General features: G+C 38.5%; 1 protein-coding gene across 3 annotated transcripts in view; it reads right to left on the reverse strand.

Annotated features, from left to right (window-relative positions):
- The window catches only part of LOC307044142 (metal transporter CNNM4-like), a 61,237-nt gene extending 44,444 nt beyond the window's left edge, over nucleotides 1-16,793 (reverse strand). The window contains exon 1 of one of the 3 annotated variants that reach the window (XM_079689200.1): nucleotides 15,292-16,793. In XM_079689200.1, the coding sequence (XP_079545326.1) occupies nucleotides 15,292-16,705 (1,414 nt within the window). In that variant the 5' untranslated portion in view covers nucleotides 16,706-16,793. The remainder of the gene's footprint in view (nucleotides 1-15,291) is intronic. The other 2 variants (XM_079689201.1, XM_079689202.1) reach the window with 2 other exon arrangements.
- Between the last annotated feature and the right edge of the window lie 3,285 nt (nucleotides 16,794-20,078).

Consider the following 20,078-nt stretch of genomic DNA (forward strand, 5'->3'; position numbering starts at 1 on the left):
CATTCCTTGCATATCGTGAGATTGTTCTGAACACGTTTGGCTTCAGCAGAAGCAGTGACAAGGCTGAATTCAGATCTTGAACAGCACTATTGCATAAAAACAATAATCAAGCGGCAAAGGACAAGCTTCCAAAGAGTATCAGGGAGGAGATCAATTATTAACCAAGTTTGTAGGTTTTATTAGGCAGTGCACAGTAACTTATATTGGAGCCAGGATTGTATTACTCTGGGACCAGTCTATGTCCGCAACTAAGGATTATTCTCGTTTTCGGAAATCTGTACAATATTTTCTGGCTAATTTGAAAAATGGTTATCTTGTTTTGGCCGACATACATACATAAACCTGAAGATATTCAGTTCAAATTGTATTGTTGTTGAATAAAGCATTTGAAAAGCTGACACCCGGAATTGGTTGCATTTTTTTATTAACAACTTCAACAACTAGTCTATTATTAAATCTTTAATCTTCCATCTTGGTGGACTAATTGTAATAGCTTGTGTTTTGGTATATGTCAATAAAATACATTTGATGGCCATTTTTCAAAGTCGTCTTGTGATCATTTGTAGAAATACTAATTAATATAGAAATATAATCACCATCATGGTCAATAATGAAAATAAACATTAGTTGCTGTTTGTTAGCCTGTATATTTTTAAAGTGTTTATATTTTGGGGGTGAAAATCAGATGCAGGATATTTTTAGATACGCCATTAAAAGATACACCCATTAAAACCAAAATAATCTGATCTCTTTACTCTTTTCATCTTTTTTGAACATGAGGGAAATCCCACTATCACGGTTTTTATTAGGCCGTGTGTATGTAATGTGAAGTGTAGCAAAACATCAGTTCAAACAAATAGACAAGACAGCAGCATTTCTTGTGTTTGCAACATCAATTCATTTGTGCTGAGCTGCTCGTTCTTCATGCTGACTGATATCATTATAGCTCAAACGTCTGCGCACACACACACACACACACACACACACACACACACACACACACACACACACACACACACACACACACACACACACACACACACACACACACACACACACACACACACACACACACACACACACACACACACACACACACACACACACACACACACACACACACACACACACACACACACACACACACACACACACACACACACACAAAAAGTTGAAGTGGAGAGGAGTGCAGCTGCACCGTCAGCACCTCGAGCTACCACAGCATGACAGGAAAGGAGTGAGAAGCAGCAGGCGGCTGATAAGAACACAGAGAATCAGAGAAGAAAGTCTGCTTCTGATTTCCAGCCGCTGATAATATGAGTGTAAAGGTTTGAGGTCCACCCATATTTGGGACATTCTACCGAATTAGTACAAAGTGCAGTCCCACAACAAGAAAAACTATTGAACAAAACAATTAAGGATTCAGACATAGATATTTACTAAGAATATGTTATGGTCTATTTAAACACAAGGCATTACATTAGATGGTGATAAGCTTAATATATACAAAAACATCATTTATAGGGTACTTTCTATAGGGAAGTAGCTGTACCTAACCCTGACATCTACATTTCAATTTCTGTAAATAACACTTAAAACATTTTATTTTATTTTGTTGAATGGTGGATTTAGAAGATCTTTATGATTACATTCAAACAGAAGTTGGAATATTTAGATTTATTGTGGGTATCCTTTTTTTATAAAAAAAACTATACTTAAAAAAATCATGTCCCCAGTTTTCATGTCACTACCGAAACACAAGGGGTTTCAGTCCAATGGCTGAGCCTGGTTTTTAGCAAGACCCCTGCATTTTTGACTAGACAGTGACACTGCATCCCAGTCCCTCATGGCTGAATGGCAAGTATATATATCCCATACTTATATCCCATACTTTTGATATAAATCTGTTCCAAAATCAAAAAATCGGCGTGTAACCTTAAGAATTGTCACTACCGAACACATATTATCTTCAATTAAGTTAACTTTTTCGGGGTTCTATGCAAAGTATTAGGTTTGTATGTGACGTGTATGCTAGCCATGTACTTGCTAGCATTCTTTTGTTATGCTCAATTTTAGCTAGAATCGTCACTACCGAAACATATGGTTACGCTTTGGTAATTGACATGATCGTTTCGGTAGTGACAAAATGGAATGGTAAGCAGGTCTGAAAATCAGTGTGTTACTTTAAAGGTCTCCTATTATACTATTCTTAGGCATATATTATAGGTGTAAGATATATAAGAAACATGTCTATGAAGTGTTTTGCTCAAAATACCAAACAGATCGCCCATTCTAGCCCCATTCCCCTCTATTCCCCCTCAGCCTGTTACTAAAGTGCTGATTCTGGGTCAGTAGCTTCAAACATTCACACTTCAACATAAGCAGGGTTGGGTTGTAACGGAATACAAGTAACGGCGTTACGTAATCAGAATACAAAAATCAAGTAACTGTATTCAGCTCGCGTTACATTTGAAAAACGAGTAATCTGATTACAGTTACTTTCGTAAACCTGAAGTGAATACATTTTGGATTACTTATTGGAATTATTGGTGGAAAGATTTCCTCACAACATTTAATATTCATTATTAAAAGTACAGCCGAATCATCACAGCGCACAAAAACTTTTACCACCGCAGATGGACCAAAAAAGGGAGCGTTTGAAAAAAAAGGGGCGGGTCCGCTCAGCGAAACAATAACAACGAAACATGGAGGAACAAAAGTCTGCGTTTAAGTCGTGTGTGTGTAGAGATGTGTGTGGTTAAAACACATCAGCCTGCGGTCGCCCTTTAGCCTTATGATTCTGAAGGTAAACACAGCGAAGGCGGTGCACTGCGCGCTCCTCTTCTCAGAGACTGAGTTAACCCTCCTGGTGCTGCAGAGATTTCATGAAGTGAAGGAGGTTTTCCTTCTATAAAACAGCTGTGGGCAGCAGATACTGTGAGTGTCACAGACATTAATACATGGATCAAGGCAGACTGGTGCACAGAGTCTCCTATTTTGCCGATCCGGTGCTTAAACAAATATAGCTCTACACCCCTGGCCGACATGTCCTTAAAATGAAGTCCGAGTTCGACATTTTAATTCATGTCCTGCCAACACTGGCAGGACAGAAGGCGACACGCCCGTTCTAAGCCGTGTCCCTCACTCCTCACATCCCAACCTGCATCCCCAAAAAGTTTATTATGTTGTTGCATCGTTTCAGATGTTATGTTTCAGTTGTGCTCTTGATAAGCCATTAAAACAGTAAAAACACGTTCAGTTCCCTTTTGCTTTTTGTGTCTCCTGTTCACCAAAACAGACCATCTGTGATGGAAAAAGAAAGTAATCCAAAAGTAATCTAAAAGCAATCTGATTAGTTTTTTAAGACGCGTAACTGTAACTGTGTTCGGATTACTTTCAGAGCCATGTATTCAGTAATCAGTAACTGATTACATTTACAAAGTAACCCTCCCAACCCTGAACATAAGGCATGTTATGAGTAAAGATTAAGCAATAAGGTTGAGGGAATATGATACGACATTGAGAACAAAATACTTTGGTCACTACCGAAACACTGGATGTTTTGTAAAAAATTAAGTATATTGAGTTATCAACTAAAATGATATGATACTGATTGGTTTAATGTATGTTCACTTCCAACAATCATCAACTCTGGAATAAATATGATCAGTATTATACATTTTACAAAGAAAGTTTGCATTATGATTTTTATGAATTGTATAAATTGAACTTTGATTAAAAATGCACTTTTATTCATTTAATTGTGAAAACCCTCAAGAAATATTTGTTAAAATACTATTTAGAGAAGGGAAGGTAAAACAATCTTAACAGGTTAATATAATACTTTTTGAATACAGTGTATGTACTATGTTTCGGTAGTGACCATTTTTGGTAGAAGAAGAACATTCCCGTACAGTCTGAAAATACGATATAAAAATGTACAGTTCTTTTACTAGATATATGTGTAATTTAGATTTGGTACAAAATATATATGGACAAAGTTTTGGGGAAAAAACATTTCAAAAAATATCTTCAACCTGACTTTGGTCCGATTCGGTAGAATGGCCCATATAGGTCAAACCACATTAGCCAAATCATTGACGCATCTAGGGCCGCATACAAAAATGAGTAATCTGCAATGTTGATCGTTTCTAAGGAGAGCCTATTTAAAAGACAAAACAAGGGTCTGAGCAGCTGATGCCAGTTTAGATAATGAAGTATTTTTTATAAGCTGTCACACCGAACACTGAAAATAAAACCGTTTGTTGAAGACCTAAATCAATCATTCAGGGTTTGTCTTCCTTTAAATGAAATCAGAGCGATGCAGACAGGCAAGTCAGCTGATTGGAGTGTGAGTGAGTGATGGTGTGTGTGTTACACTCTGTGACTCAGTAGAACACCTCAGGGGTTGTCTCTCAAAAATAGAGAGTTAAATATCCATTGACAGACAGATACACACAACTACCCTCAGACAAATGCAAATGAAGATAATGCTTTTAAAGATCTTTAGCAGTTAGCTGGAATTTAGGTTTACTATTTTATTTTGTAAAAAGCAAGCAGCTAGTCCTGCAAACCCCTCTAGATGTTCTATTTGTACATTCCTGACAGCAATCTTTTTTTGACACACAATATTATGAAACACATTTAAGTTAAACTCCATCATCTTTTTGGCAATGTCAGAGTGATCATTATGTATCGTTTCAGGATGTGACATGCCAATCTCCTGATGATAATGTGACCTAAAGCTGAAGTTAAAAAGACAAATAGAGGCACATTAAAAAAATATATATATAACAGATTTGTAGACTTCTTCACCCCTACCCTTAAAGAAAACTGTCAAAAGCTAGTAGCTAGTTCTGAGAATAAGATGTATTGTTTCTTAATTATTGACAGGACCGGCAGCCATCTTTTATGATCGCTACATCATAAAGACACACAATCTTAAGAAACACATTCAAGTTAAACTCCATCCTCTTTTTGGTGATTTTAGACTGATCCACTTCAAAACTAATGCCTAAGGTTTTTTTCTTTTTGAGGATTTGACACGCCAATTTCCTGATGCTGATGTGACCTTAATCTGATGTTAAAAAGACAAACTGTTATATATAATTTCTTAGACTTCTTAATTCCTAGCCTTAACAATGCATTGTGGATGCTGACGTTATGACATAATCCTAAACAAAGAACCAACAAAGTCCAGTTTAAGCGTTCACATCCGAATTTGTAAGGCACATTTGATACGTTTCAGATAAAAAAATGTAAAACACCGGACTTAAAGTTGCTTTTTAGGGTTCACACATTGATGACAACATGTTAGAACTTAGAAGTGATAGAGAAAAACAAGAGTCTAGTGGAGAAATGAAATGTTAAAAACTCAAATGTTATTCTCATTGTAATCAATGGGCAAATATGTGAAGTAGAAATTCTAAACTTCAAAATCTTTAACAATTAACAAAACAAGCATAATCCCACAACTTCATGGCCCACCTCCTGCCTCAACGTATTGATTTGATTGAAAACTATATGAGGATTCATTGACAATTCTTCCAGAACGTTCTGTTATCTGGGATATTCTCGTTTGGCAGCTCCTCCCATGTGTTCCCTGTACTGGCACACCTTCAGCAGCACTGATGTGAACATAGTGGTTGTAACATTCTGCTTCCTAAATAGATTCTTCATGGAGCAATAAATGCTCTGAGTCTTTTATCACATTCGAACGCTGCCAAGAGTGACCCAAAATGCCCTTCTGTAGACACTAGGCACAACAGAAAACTGAAAAACAGGGACAAAGAAATGCGATGGCGGTAGAGATGAGAGGAAGAGTGGGAGCGTGAGAGAGGGACACACCCATGTCACAAAAGCAGGAGTGGAGATTCAGGTCCACCCTGTGTCAACCTTATCATGCTGAGATTGGGTAATGTTTTACTCAAAGTTGTAAATTATTGTGTTCTTTCGTACTTTTACAAAGAGGCAGTCATTATTTCTGCCCCCCCGGCTTCTTTGAAAGTCAGGTTCACGGATAGGATTGGGGGTAAAGGTTGAGATTACAATTGAGATTATTTTTAGGTTAGACTCAGGCTGAGGGAGGAATGTGGTAAATGAATGTGTTTGGATAAAGCAAATGTACATTGTGTGTGTGTCTTTACGCAGGGTGTGTCACAAGCAGAAGTGTGTTTGAATTTGCGTTTATGGCAGGGTGCAACGGCCAATCTGTCAGAAGAACGTATGACAACAGCAAACACTTAGGAATTGATGAAATACAGGAAAGACCAATGAGAGGAGGGTGTGAAAAACTAGAAACAACACCAAATGATAATCCTTGAAATGTGTTATTTTAAAAAGGACACATGCTAATCTTTCAGGTTTCATAATGCATTTTGTGCCTCTACTGTGACTTTAATGTTCAAAAAGCTCTTTATTTTTCTCATACTGCCTGTGCTGCAGCACCTCTTTTCACCCTCTGTCTAAAACCAGAGCCCAGTCTGCTCTGATTGGTTAGCTGGACGGCTCTGTTGTGATTGGTCAACCGCTTAGAGATGTCCCGCTCCTTAGCTTATCACCTACAATGTGTTTGAGCGCTAGTGTTATGCAGTGATGTCACTAAATACAAAGTCAATAATCCCAAAAAGGCATAATAAGGCCTCTTCTACAATGTCAAGAAAGGTTCTTTCCATTACACTTGCAGGTTGTAATCACATAGTCTCTGGCTGCAGATTGCATAAACTGTCTTAGTTTATGGTAATTATCTGAGTAGTTTGATGGATGATGACCCAAAATGGCCTTTTTCTTTTATTGATAAAGTCCTCTATGTGTGCCAGTGTCTTTACTAGGCAAACGATTGTTTGTGAGGGAAGAAGCTCAATCACCAGAGGGCTACTTTTTTTTGTCGACCCCACAGAACACAGCAATGTTTGTTCTCTGATCGCTTCAATTTACCTCAATTCAGAAGTCGCATTCTCCTGTTTACAATGTTGTTCATATCATGTCTGTTATTTAAGATCATGAACATAAGAGTGCTGAACCAGGAATTTAAGTATCAAAAAGCCTGTAAAGGGGTCAGACTTAGAAGCTAAATATATTATGTGAAAGATTTTATTAACTTTTAGGACAGTATACTGTTGGTAACAGACTGGTTTCCATATTGGCATACTGGACACTCAATAAAAAAAGCCTATTAGCAGGGCAAACACAACTTGTTTTCAACATTTTGTAATTCATGATGAAACAGGCAACATGTCATCTTCCAAGCTGCTGCAGTATTGATCAGCTAATAGCGGAAATATTAAAAAGTAAATGTCCAAATCGCTAAATCTCAATCACATAATTAAAAACTAGGGATGGACCGAATATTCGGCCACCGAAAATTACCGGCCGAAAATTTTTAAAAAGGCCCTTTCGGCTTTTGGGCGAAAAAATATCACCGAATGTCAGAGAACAGGGTTACGTTGATCATACTCCGCATATTTGTCCGGTTGTTTTGATTTTCAAGTGGTGGAGTAATCCCGAAGTGGTGAAAGTCTTTGCAGTTACGCCCCCTCGAGAAATGTCAGCTGAACACGTTTTACAAATCGCGATCCGCGCCTCTTTCTCTGATATTTTGAAATATCTCCAAGCGGCAGACATGTTGGCTGTGAGCCAGCCGCGAGCATGGTCGTGCGCCGTGCTTGTCGCCGCGTTTTGATTACGTCATCACAACAACACGTTAGGTTACCAAACTTATAGGTGCATTTGTTGTTGTTGAAGGCCTGGCTGTTACATTCTTTATTTCCACTATTTTGTTGTAGGCCTACTGGCCTAGATGTTTATGCAGTTTTAAAGCACCTTGGCTTTGTTCTGAATGCACTTTGTTGTAGTTATCCTACAGAGAAAAGAAAATGCGCTTGACTTGGAATTAATGTACTGTGTGCATTCAAAAGTGCTGAATAAATGTTTTATGGACCCATAATAGTGATTATTATTTAAGTTAAGTTTTGCCATAATCATGTATTTTTCCATAATCAGGTAGCTGAACAACATGGTAAAAAATGTATACATTATATATATATATATATATATATATATATATATATATATATATATATATATATATATATATATATTTCTATTAATCATTTTCGGCCTTTCGGCATTCGGTTTTCGGCCAACTGTTTCCTATTTTCGGTATCGGTTTCGGCCAAGAATTACCCATTCGGTGCACCCCTATTAAAAACACCCATTGTATTTAGTAATTTGAGTAATTATTGTGAATGCCCAAACACTGACAGTGTTTCCCCTATATACATTCAGCAGCGGCATTAAAATAATAATACTTGGCGCTCGCGTCATCGCCACGGAGGAGCATACAGCCTCTGTGAGCGAGCGAGACAGAGCTCACTTGTATCTATTTAATATAGCTGTAAAAAATAAAATAAGAAATCATTCCAATGTGTAGCTACTATAGGACAGTACAACATTTTTAAAAGGGGAGTGATTAGTAAAATATGCATAAATAAAAAGAAAGCATGCTAACTAGGTAACATAATATAAGAATAAACAAGTTTAAATGATTAATATTAATTAATATTATTTATTATTATTAATTATTAAATATTAAATGATCATATTCTAAAGATGTTTGGATTATTTAAAAGTATACAGCTCCCTTTCATCTGAGTGTTGAGAGCTGTATCCATAAATTCATGTTGTGCTCAAAGTGCACCAGATAGATGCATTTAACTTCAACATTTAAAAAAAAAATCTTCCTGGGGGTGCATGCCCCCGGATCCCCCTAGAGGATGTGAGGTCCACCCCCAAATAAAGCAGGTTAAAATAATTAAATTGCATACATTTTATTTTGATTGTTTGTTATGTGTATGTGTAGTATTTGTGCTGTATGTTCAATAAAGGTGATTTAGCAAAATACATCTTTAAATTTCACAAATGTCTTGTGCTGGCAGACACATAGGAACATATTGGCGGGGCGCACTTCGCACGAACACAAAGAAATTCGACTCGCTCTGCGCTCACATTTCGCTGGGCCCACGTGCCTTAGCACCGCTGCTATGACTCCATCCTTGGGGAAACACTGACTGATAAACAGCACACAATGCAGACGGTCCTGACGACCACAAACAAAACACAAGCTGGTCTATTTCCTGTGTTTAAGGTTCAACAGGAATTGTGTGTTTAGTCTATTAGTCTGAGACGTGACTACTGACTCACATCAAATCTAGTGTGGTTTCACACACCATAACAAAGAGGGCAAACAAGTGCAGTAATTACAACTGAAAAATCCACAAAAATAACCAGCAGGGCGAAACAACACTTGAATATGTGTGTTATCAACGAGACATTCAAGTTTTGGCAGACACATATTTTAAATGCTCCCATAATGGGAAAAATTACTTTTAAATCTAAGCACAAATATGTTGGCAAAACTATTTCTTTGGATTAGTGGCTTTCAATGAGCTTTGTGGTTACATGACCAACACAAGCACAACAGTTAGAGCTCGCATTACAGAGCTATTGTTAACATTGGATCGTATAGATGCCCATTGACTTGATTTATTTTTTAAATGTCGAAAATGTAAATGTTTTTAGTTGAAATATTTGAATGTCCTATATAGCCCAACCCAGAAACCCAGAAATGAAAACCCAAATATGTCTTTTAATATTAAACAAGACCAATTATTGATAACGATATTCATATTTGAGAAACTGTTACCTGGCATTTTTGCATAAAAATACTTATTTTGACCAACGTATCCATTAATCATTTCAGCTCTTTGTTCAACCCAAAGTTTTTGAGTAAAATTATAAAAACTTTTTTGTTTTTTCATAAATGCAGTCACACTGTGTTTTTGCTTTTACTTCTTTATTATGAACATCAATAAGAAGAAAAGCGCAACTATTACAATATACAATGGAAAGACCATCTAAAATGTTTATTTGTATTAACCTGTAGTGATCTTTTTAAAGTCACTGAGGCCTAAATGGAGGCTAACGCAGGCGGCTGCTTGAGGGTACATCATGTGACAGTCTGTTGACAGAGTGTGATGTGCCTCCAGTCAATTCATGGTTCAATGGTGTGTGTGTGTGTGTGTGTGTGTGTGTGTGTGTGTGTGTGTGTGTGTGTGTGTGTGTGTGTGTGTGTGTGTGTGTGTGTGTGTGTGTGTGTGTGTGTGTGTGTGTGTGTGTGTGTGTGTGTGTGTGTGTGTGTGTGTTTTCTAAATGAAGCCTGATGTCCAGAGCACTTCTCTCAGTATTATGCTATCTATAATATCAGTAATTGTAAAAAATCTCAGTATACTTGATAACATGTGCCTTTATTTCGATCAAATCTACCAATACACAGAAACTTGCGTTTTCTTACAAATGTACTCATATTCTACCAGTTTTTTGTTACTTCCTGCTGAAAGCCAGTGTATCATTAAAGTTTAATTTCTAAAAAGGTCACCTCATAGTCCCGTGAAAGGTCATAATGAATAACGAGAATGTCTGTCTGTCTGTCTGTCTGTCTGTCTGTCTGTGTACACACACACACACACACACACACACACACACACACACACACACACACACACACACACACACACACACACACACACACACACACACACACACACACACACACACACACACACACACACACACACACACACACACACACACACACACACACACACACACACACACACACACACACACACACACACACACACACACACACACACACACCAGTTTATAGAGTATTTATTATTAACTATAGGCGTTGAACCTTTGCTTATAAAAGTAAAAACCTCAAAATCTTGTAATGAAGGGGCATATGTGTATCATAAAGAGCACGACTTAAAGAAACAGGTTTGTGTACAGTATACGCACACTGACAATGTTGGATGCCATCACCCTGGTAACTGATGCTAAGCAGCAAGTGAGAAGAACTTGAGATGCAAGCAGTGAGTCGAGTTAAGAGGGTGGGAAGAACAATCGGTAAAAAAACTTTAGACAAACGTTTATCAAAACATTTACCAGAAATTGATGAATATATATTAATGCTGTCAAAATTATCGCGTTAACGGCGGTAATTAATTCTTTGAATTAATTGCGTTAAAATATTTAACGCATGCGCAGAATGGCCCGCCCCATACATCCCACCAGTGGCAGCGCTGGGGTAGGCTACAGCCATACCAAGAAATGGCTTAGCCCCACCATGAAAAATGATGTTAAAGTAAGCAAAATAAAGTCTGCCAACTCGCGGAGTAAATTGGACAGACAGCAATTAGTAAGATTGATTTCAGTAGCCACTTGTCTGGAAATACCGAAGACCAGAAACGGTTTTGAAAACTTTTGTCACGTAGTGATCGTCTTCTCAATAGAACATCTTTGATAATGTCTTCTGGCCAATAAGAATCAAGATAACGGCGTGGTGTTGTTGCAGGAAGTCCCGATGGAGAATACTTTTGCGTGTTGATAGAAATCAACACGTAATGAAATAAGACCCCACGGTTTGATGATTGATAGGTGTGTGGGCTGTCTTTCATTTTGACACACAGAACAATGTTATAATAAACATACATACATACATACATACATACATACTGTATGTTAAGTGGATATATCCGCCTTCTTTCATTTATCTTTCCATTCCCACAACAATATACATAAAGAAATGGCATAATTTGGACATAGTTCGAATGGTGATTAATCATGATTAATTAATTTTTAAGGTGTGATTAATCTGATTAAAATGTGTAATTGTTTGACAGCCCTAATATATATTTAATGCAGGAAATAGAAGCACATGCTACCAGCTAGGAGAGACTTCACAAGGACACAGTTGAATATCAACCCTGTCGACTAAATACATTGTACAAGTAAAATAATCATCATACATGTACATGTTATACAGTTAGATAAGAAAAATAAGGCATCCAAAGTTATTCTCTGACATAGCTAATTCTTCCAAAATATCCTGCTGTAGATGATAATAACCTGTAATAACAGTTCTTAGAAGATTATTTCCTAGATTTAAACAAGGTGTTATATCTCTTTGGAGTGGATGCCCCCTTCACATGAAATATATGGTACTGGCTTTATGACTGGCTGTACAAAAAAGGGTAACATTGGGCTGCAAGATGGAATGCATGTATGCCACTGTAATGATATTCAACTTAAAAGGGTTGATTTTGAGCTACCATTTACATATTTACCAGAGCCGGTTTGATGGCACTTAAGTTTTACAATTTTACAAGAACTCTTGTGCTCTATTTGTGCACACCTTCTGAACTGGGAACACATCGAGCAGTTGCCATTTGCAGCAACACCCATTGAGTCCTAATGTTTATGAAGGTTTAAAATGTGTCTACAGTGTCTTTTTAATATTCAATAAATAATAGAATTCTTGCATCTCAAGTCAACTAAGTGTCCTAGAACATGAACTCATAATAAATATGATTTTGTTAAAACGGAAAATCCTTTTTTCCTGACAGTATTTCTCATGAGAATATTCACTACGTCTTCTACGGAGCCCTGGAGGGTTCATAGAGATAAATAAATAAAACGAGGCCACGTTTTATTCATTCGTGCGCACAATATATTTTCTCATGCGCACAAGATACTTTTTCGTTCGCGCGAGAAAGTTACCGGTGCGCCAAGTAGGAAGTGGAGCGCACAGGAGACAACCGTTTCATTGCAGACTGTTATGTTTATGTGGGGAAATGGCAGTGCCTACATTATTTGAGATATATTTCAAAATTGGACTTCATTTCAGTGTTCGGTGTATGTGTGTGCCCGACACCGGCCTTTGTTTTCAAATGACCATGAACAGTAATTTACACACATCTGGCTAACTCCATGTGTATTCCCAAGTGAAAGAAGCTCGTTTAATCTTAATCTCGATGTAGGCTAGTGCTAAATGCTGTCGGAGTGCACCGGAACCAACGCCACTATCATAATATCTTCTGAAAACAAATGCCCACACACACAGACACACAAACATACACATACACACACACACGCCCTGGCGACCAGACATCTTCTTCATAAAACTAATAATATGGCGTAATAATCGGGCAGTTCGATGTGTCTAACCATAAGAAAGTTTCTTGTGCGCACGAGAAAGTATATCGTGCACACGAATTAATAAAACGTGGCCTCGTTTTATTTATTTTTCTCTCTATGAACCCTCCAGGGCTCCGTAGTCTTCAAAATCTTTTTCCGTATATATCTGCCCACCAGCAACAAGAGGCGGAGGTCTTTCAAAGTTGCCATAACCCTCATACACACCAACTATTCTCATAACTGTTTGAAGTTCATCTATCTGCCGAGCTTTGAGCAAACATGGATTGTTTTTAACTCCCTCTGTAGTCCTATGTGTGTGTGTGCGTGTGCGTGTGCGTGTGTGTGTGTGTGTGTGTGTGTGTGTGGGCACTGCAGTTTGTTGCCAAAGCCTCCCACCTTGCCAGCCAAGCCTACTAAGAAGAGCCGCAGAGACGTTTCTTGGCCAAATGTCACACAGCGCTGCGCACCACAGCCACAACACGACTCAAAGACAATTTAAAGCCGTAGATCTGATACGGTTCTCTTTTTTCAGCCAATCATATTTGGTATTAAACAAATCACGCTGCTGACCAAGTTCATTGAGGTTTTACCTTCACGTCTTACAGTAGGATGCCAGAGCGGACACAGAAACACTATCGCTTATTCCTCACTGTGCTGAGTTATAGACACAGCAAGAGTGTCTACTGTCTGTGACCTTGAGATGAGAAGCCTGAGAAAAGGAAAAAGATATCCCTGCGGGGGATGGCGTCAGTGTGTGTACGGCCTCTTGAGAGAGGGAGCGTGCACATTTGTGAAAGTGTGTGTGTTTTGAAAGAGGAAAAGCAGCAGGGTAAGAAGAGAGAAGTAAAACAGGGAAGTGTTTTTGATACTACACAAAAACAAGACAGAGGCTACATTTGATTTTTGACAAACCCTCATTACCGCTTCTCAGCCGAGTCACTTTTGTCAAAAACACAGCTTTAGTCTATAGCAACAATGCTTTCCCTCACTCTGTAGGAACTAAACATGCTTTCTCCCTTTCTAATCCTTCCAACAATGTCTACTACAGGTTGAATATAATATATATGGCAACTTGAGTACGAATCACTCCTGAACCTCAGAGAATTTAAAAACGTGTATGACCATGACATCAAATACTCAAAACACAAGAGGGACTAACGGAAAGTTGACCTTATATTAAAATGCTCGATGCACATAGTAAACACAGCCGTCTCATTACACTGAACATCATTGTGACACTCGATAAGAGCAACAGCATAAAAGACCAAATGTTTTCTTTCTTTTACCCTGTTGCAGGAAGGATACATTCACAAATGACTAATCCCCAAGACTAGAATGTATGTTATTGTTTGACCTGCTCCACAAAAAAAGGTCAAACTCAGCTCTACTGCTTGATAATACAGACCGAATGATCGCTAAAAAAGGATGAACACAGCTGGAGCTGCTTTTTGTGTTTTACCCATCACGATCAATGCAAAAAAGGAGGAAATGGTAAGACATCCGCCACACAGGAAGAGTTGTTAAGTAAGCGTATAACACTACTACTAAGTTAAGCCTCAAAACAACCTGTGGGAGTATCCTGACTAACCAAATACTGTGTCAAAAATAAACAGCACGGTTCTGTCACTCAAAGCAAATAGAAAATAGTTACACCTGACTCTCCGGACCACAAATACTTTCATAGGTGGGAAGTAACTAAGTACAACATGTACTGGGTTTCAGTATAACTTGAACACAGTTGTTCTTTGCTTGAGTTTTTCCATTGTATTTTATATATGTAAGCTACAGTTTGGAGGCAAATGGTGCACTTCTTACTCCCCTGCGTTTAGGTGGCAGCTTTGGTTTCTTTGCACATTGAGATTATTTGTAATACAACACTAAAATCAACTGATGATTGACATATTGACCTATTTATTTTTATAAATTGTATATGTTATGGGTTACTACACAGCAGCAGGTGATTAAGGTTATACTGCAGCTGCTAAAAGTTTGTTTGTATTTGTGACACTTATAATCTAATAATAAACATAATTCTGAAACGGTTTATAGTGTATGATTGTTAATTTAACTTTTGGTACTTTAAATATACTTTAGTAAGATTATAAATACAGGACTTTATGCAGTAGTGTTGCTTATTTTTCTCAAAGACGGACCTTCGGCTGCCTCTGCCTGTCCTGGCCCACCACCACAGTATTTGATGTTGTGCACCCCCTACTCTAACTTGCATGACCACATGACAAGATGTCCACAAACCTTTCTTGAACTCCTCCAGCATGGAGTCCAGCTTGGTGTCGTGGAAGACGAAGTGCACCGGGTGGTTGTAAAACTTGGTGATGGTCTTCAGTGTGGTGCAGTCGTCCGGGTCCACAAAAGCCAGGTCCTTCACATACAGGATGTCCACGATGTTGGAGCGCTCGTGCTCGTACACAGGTATCCTCGTGTATCCGCTCTCCATGATCTCCGACATGGTGTTGAAGTCCAACACGGCGTCGCATTGCATCATGAAGCAGTTTCCGACAGCTGTCATGGCATCCTCTACGGTTTTAGTCCTGAGCTCCAGCGCACCCTGGATCATGTTGAGCTCCTCTTTCACCAGGTCGTTGTACGGCTCGGTGACCTTCAGCATCCCCACCAGCTTCTCCCGGTTGTACACGGTGCCGATCTCCTGGCCCAGCACGCAGTCCAGGAGCTTGCTGATGGGCCACGACAGAGGGAAAGTTAGCAGCATGAACAACTTGGTGACCATGATGGTGTTCGCCCCGACTGCTAAACCGTGCCTGGAGCACAGCGACTGGGGGACGATCTCCCCGAAAATAACGATGCCGATGGTGGAGGCGACTACAGCGCCGATCCCGGACTTGGTGAGGTCGTCCAGGAGGATGGTGAGGGTGGTGTTGACCAGGACGTTTCCCAGGAGCAGCGAGCACAGTAAGTAGTTTCCCTTCCTGCGGATGGGCTCGATCTTCCGCGCGTACTTCTTCTCCTTCTCGGTGCCGCAGCTCTGCACGATGCGGAGCTCCATCGGGTCCAGCGCCATCAGCCCAAGGTTGAGCCCGCTGAACATGCCGGATAGCAACAGCAGGAAGGCTATGAGGATCACCTGCAGCCAGACAGGCAATAAGGACTTCGCCACTTCCACCACCCGCAGCCTGGCGTCCTCATCGTCCAGCAGGTACCACGTCTCCTCCTTCTCCTGGGTGTCGCGGACACACAAGCCGAACACCTTTACCGCCTCGCTCTTGCGGAGCTCCTTGATAAAGAGGCTGACCACCCCGGAGGTGTTTTGGTTGGTTACCACCATGGACCCCTTCACTTCTATATCCTTCGTGTGCTCCGGACAAGTCCTATTGAAGGGGTGCATGATGGCGCCGAAACTATCATCCTCTTTATCGCTGGAGTAAAGTTCCATAAACTTGATGAGAGCAGAGCTGTTTGAGCGCAAGCGGAGCCCGTAGAACCTGAAGAGGGTGTCGCTGCCCTCGGTCACCTGAATAACCCCTCTTTCGGTGGTCCCGGCCGGCGTGTCGCTCCTCTCCAGCCTCATGCCGAGTATCCGGGGGCCGAGTCTTGTCTCCGCCGGCGCCTCCAGGGCTTGCCTGCCCGCAAAAACACAAGAAAACACGAATAAAGTTAGCGTAAACCCCCGACCACTCGACTCTATCGCCATGTTTGTTTCACTCTATGCGAATAAGGGAAATGACGTCAGCTACTCGTTTCCACGAGCCCACCCCCCTCATCTGCATGCCAGAAAATACAGCCAATTAGCGGGAGAAACGTCACTCAACCGAGCCCCCTATGTTTTCATTTTAAAGGTCGACTGATATTTCTTTTTTTTGCTTTTAAGGTGGATTAGTTTCAAGTTCTTTCTTATCTTCTTCACAAGAATTAAAGTGACGCAGTCGTTGGCAATACAAACCTAGGCTTCCTCCAACAATACATGAAAAATCACCCAGGAAAACAGAACAATTAGAATCTAAAACATGAAATAGTGTCCATTAATATTTGGGACAACATTCGGAGTTTTAATATCATTCATTAACATTTTGAATTTCTGAATTAATTTAAACTTTTTAATAAAGGATCCATTGTGATAAAGATATACGAAAAAAAGACTGACATACAGAAACAAATAAAGGTTATATTGGCTTGATTAAAGTTTTTTTTTTAATCAGAAAGATATTTTTTTGGTGTCTTTCCTTAAGACTTTTTGAACCAGAGGTATTACAGAGGAATCCAAAACAAACAAATATATGTGTGCTGTCTTTTAATGAACATTGAATAACTTCCTGCTTCAACCTGCAGTTTAATCTTAAATATGGACAAAACTAAACTGGTACTAAAAAGAAAAAAGGGACAAGTTGGAGAAATACAGAAACCGGATTATTGTATTAATGTGCCTTCAAAGATAACAAACGATGTCCTCCCTTTTTCTTTTTCTAACATCAGCGTGTGTACATTTCTTTACTTATAACAGAGCTCCTCTTGGTGGCTATATCACACAGTGCAGCCTAATGAAAATGGCTAATAACATGACCTCCAGCATTAACGTTATGATCCTGTAAATAAATAATTAACGTGAATTTATTAGTGGCACATTTGTTAAATAACATATCAAATACTTTTTAGTCTTTAGGTTTAGGGAAAGTTAGCAAGTATTTCCAAGTTAAGAGGCTCAAGTCCAAGTCCTTTTTTATTTAGAGAAAACTGTTTTTCAGGCCTTTTCAAAAAATAATAATGTAAGGTTGTTATACTACAGCTTTGTATTAACATACAGCCAGCATACAAAAGTAGTTTTAAAATTATTCAATGATGGCTAAAAAACCTAAATACAATCTTTATTTCAGATTCCCAAAAAGTCAAAAAAAACAAACAAATCCAGTCATTACAGTTTATTGGTTTATTCTATTTCATGGTATAACATTATATACACATGGTAGTCATCCCAATTAATAAAAAGGAAGGTTCTTTATCAAAACGCATATTAAGACTTTCCGGTGACAGTGTTGTAAAAATAATTATCTGCAACTAAGAATAATAATCATGTATAAAGTTTGTTTTGATTTGTAGCTGATGGGATTATTGTGTACTACCATGTTCATTAAACTGTGTTGATTGAATCATATGTTATCATTCATGTAATGATATATTGTTTCTATTCCTTGGCTGTTTGCATACAAGCCACTGATAGTGATTGGAGATAATTAAATACCTTCTTTCTGGCCTGAGGTAGATCTTATAGATGTAAATGCTTTCAGGAAATGAGTTATTAAACCCAGGACAACATTTAAAAAATGTTTTCACACGGCTGAAAGTACCAAACACACCTTTATTATGAAAAAGGAGCTTAATTTGTCATAATTTTATGATCTAAATTGCAGGAACGTGCACTTTCAGGAGTTAAATTAAGGAAAGATTTTCTGATACACCATTCTTGCAGACTAAATAATGATCTGTACGTCATCCTTTAAGACATTTAAATACCTATTATGGACATCTTCCCAGCTTTATTAAGATCTATGAGAAGGTACACCATGAGTGGGAAATCTCTTGAGGTTTATATGTTAAACTTGTATTTATATTATTATTGATTAGGTTTAAAAGGGCATGAATAACTTCATAGATTTTCAGTTAAACTTAGTTAACTGTTGTCACCGGCAATGTTTTTTCCAAGTAAGATAAACATGCAGAAATATATTGTCTTAACATTAATGACGCACAAGACATTTAAGCTAGTAACTTGGAGAAAACCTGGAATATGAAGATGAAACATAAGCAAGTTAAATCAAGTTATCTAGATGAATAGAGTAGTGTTGGAAGAAGTATCCAGATCCTTTACGTATGCAACAGTACCTGCAACAACGTAAAAACACCACATTATAATGAAAGAAAAGTATTCCAATAAAATAAAGGCCTATTTGCCAAATCTCGCCTTTGGTAATTGTTATATTTTTATTTTGTAGGATCTGCCAACCCAGTCTCATCTAAACGTGTAATAACTACGTTGGTCCACAACTTGGTACGTAGTATTTCTACAAAATTGTAGGATCCCTACGTTTTTTTTCACCATTCATTTCCAATGGCTGGCATCTATATACTTTAGGGATCCTATTAATATCTAATAATACAAATAATAAAATTCAATAACGTGCTTTAACCACCAGGTGTCCCTTTATATCCGCTGTGCACCGTTTTGGTGTAAATATAGCCTATCTACCAATTGGATCAAATATAAAAGTCAGCCGAATTAGTGTTGATACTGAAAGGAGAGTGTTGTGTGAAAATAAAGGTAAGATGTTGTTTAATTGATGATATATTTATGATCCACGTCACGTATTCAGTTTTGGCTTTTCTTACAGTTTGTCAAAAGGTCTTCTCATCAGGGCTCTATAAATAAATATCTACGGCAGATATGTCATATTTAATGCAGCCTAGCCGTGTATTACAATGCCGTTATGTGATGACTTTCAAAGAGAAAAGCAAGCAAACTCGGAATAAAGTATTATTATTTTTTATTTTTTTTATTCGGATTTCACATGGCATAAACATCATTTCCCAACGTGCATTGCGGCTAAACCATCCAATCACCGAGCTGAGGATCTTGCCTACGTCTGTTTCCGGTATTTGTTTATTACGATGTGATGTGAGATGTGAGACTGGGTTGGAGAATTTCACAGGGGAAAATAACGTATCTATGCCACAATTTTAGATGCGGATTTTGTTAAACTAATAAGTTTGCGCTGTGGACCAACACTATACATTGACGGGGAAGGGGGTAGCAATAAAGATAACACCATTAAACAGTTACACAACATAACATAAATAATATCGATAGCAGCGTCCCTAGCAACCACCTTGGTAACAATGAAAACATTGTATGGACACACTTTCCTGAAGTAATCTTCATAATAACTAGCAAACTAAAGATCATGTACATCCACTGCACATAATCTGAAATAACAACTCATATTTCTCGCATCAAATGACATCAAAACGCATTTTAATGGCCAAACTAACCTTAAAATAGGCATTTTCCACCAAGG

Source organism: Notothenia rossii (genome assembly GCF_949606895.1).
Source record: "Notothenia rossii genome assembly, chromosome: 6".
NCBI lineage: Eukaryota > Metazoa > Chordata > Actinopteri > Perciformes > Nototheniidae > Notothenia > Notothenia rossii.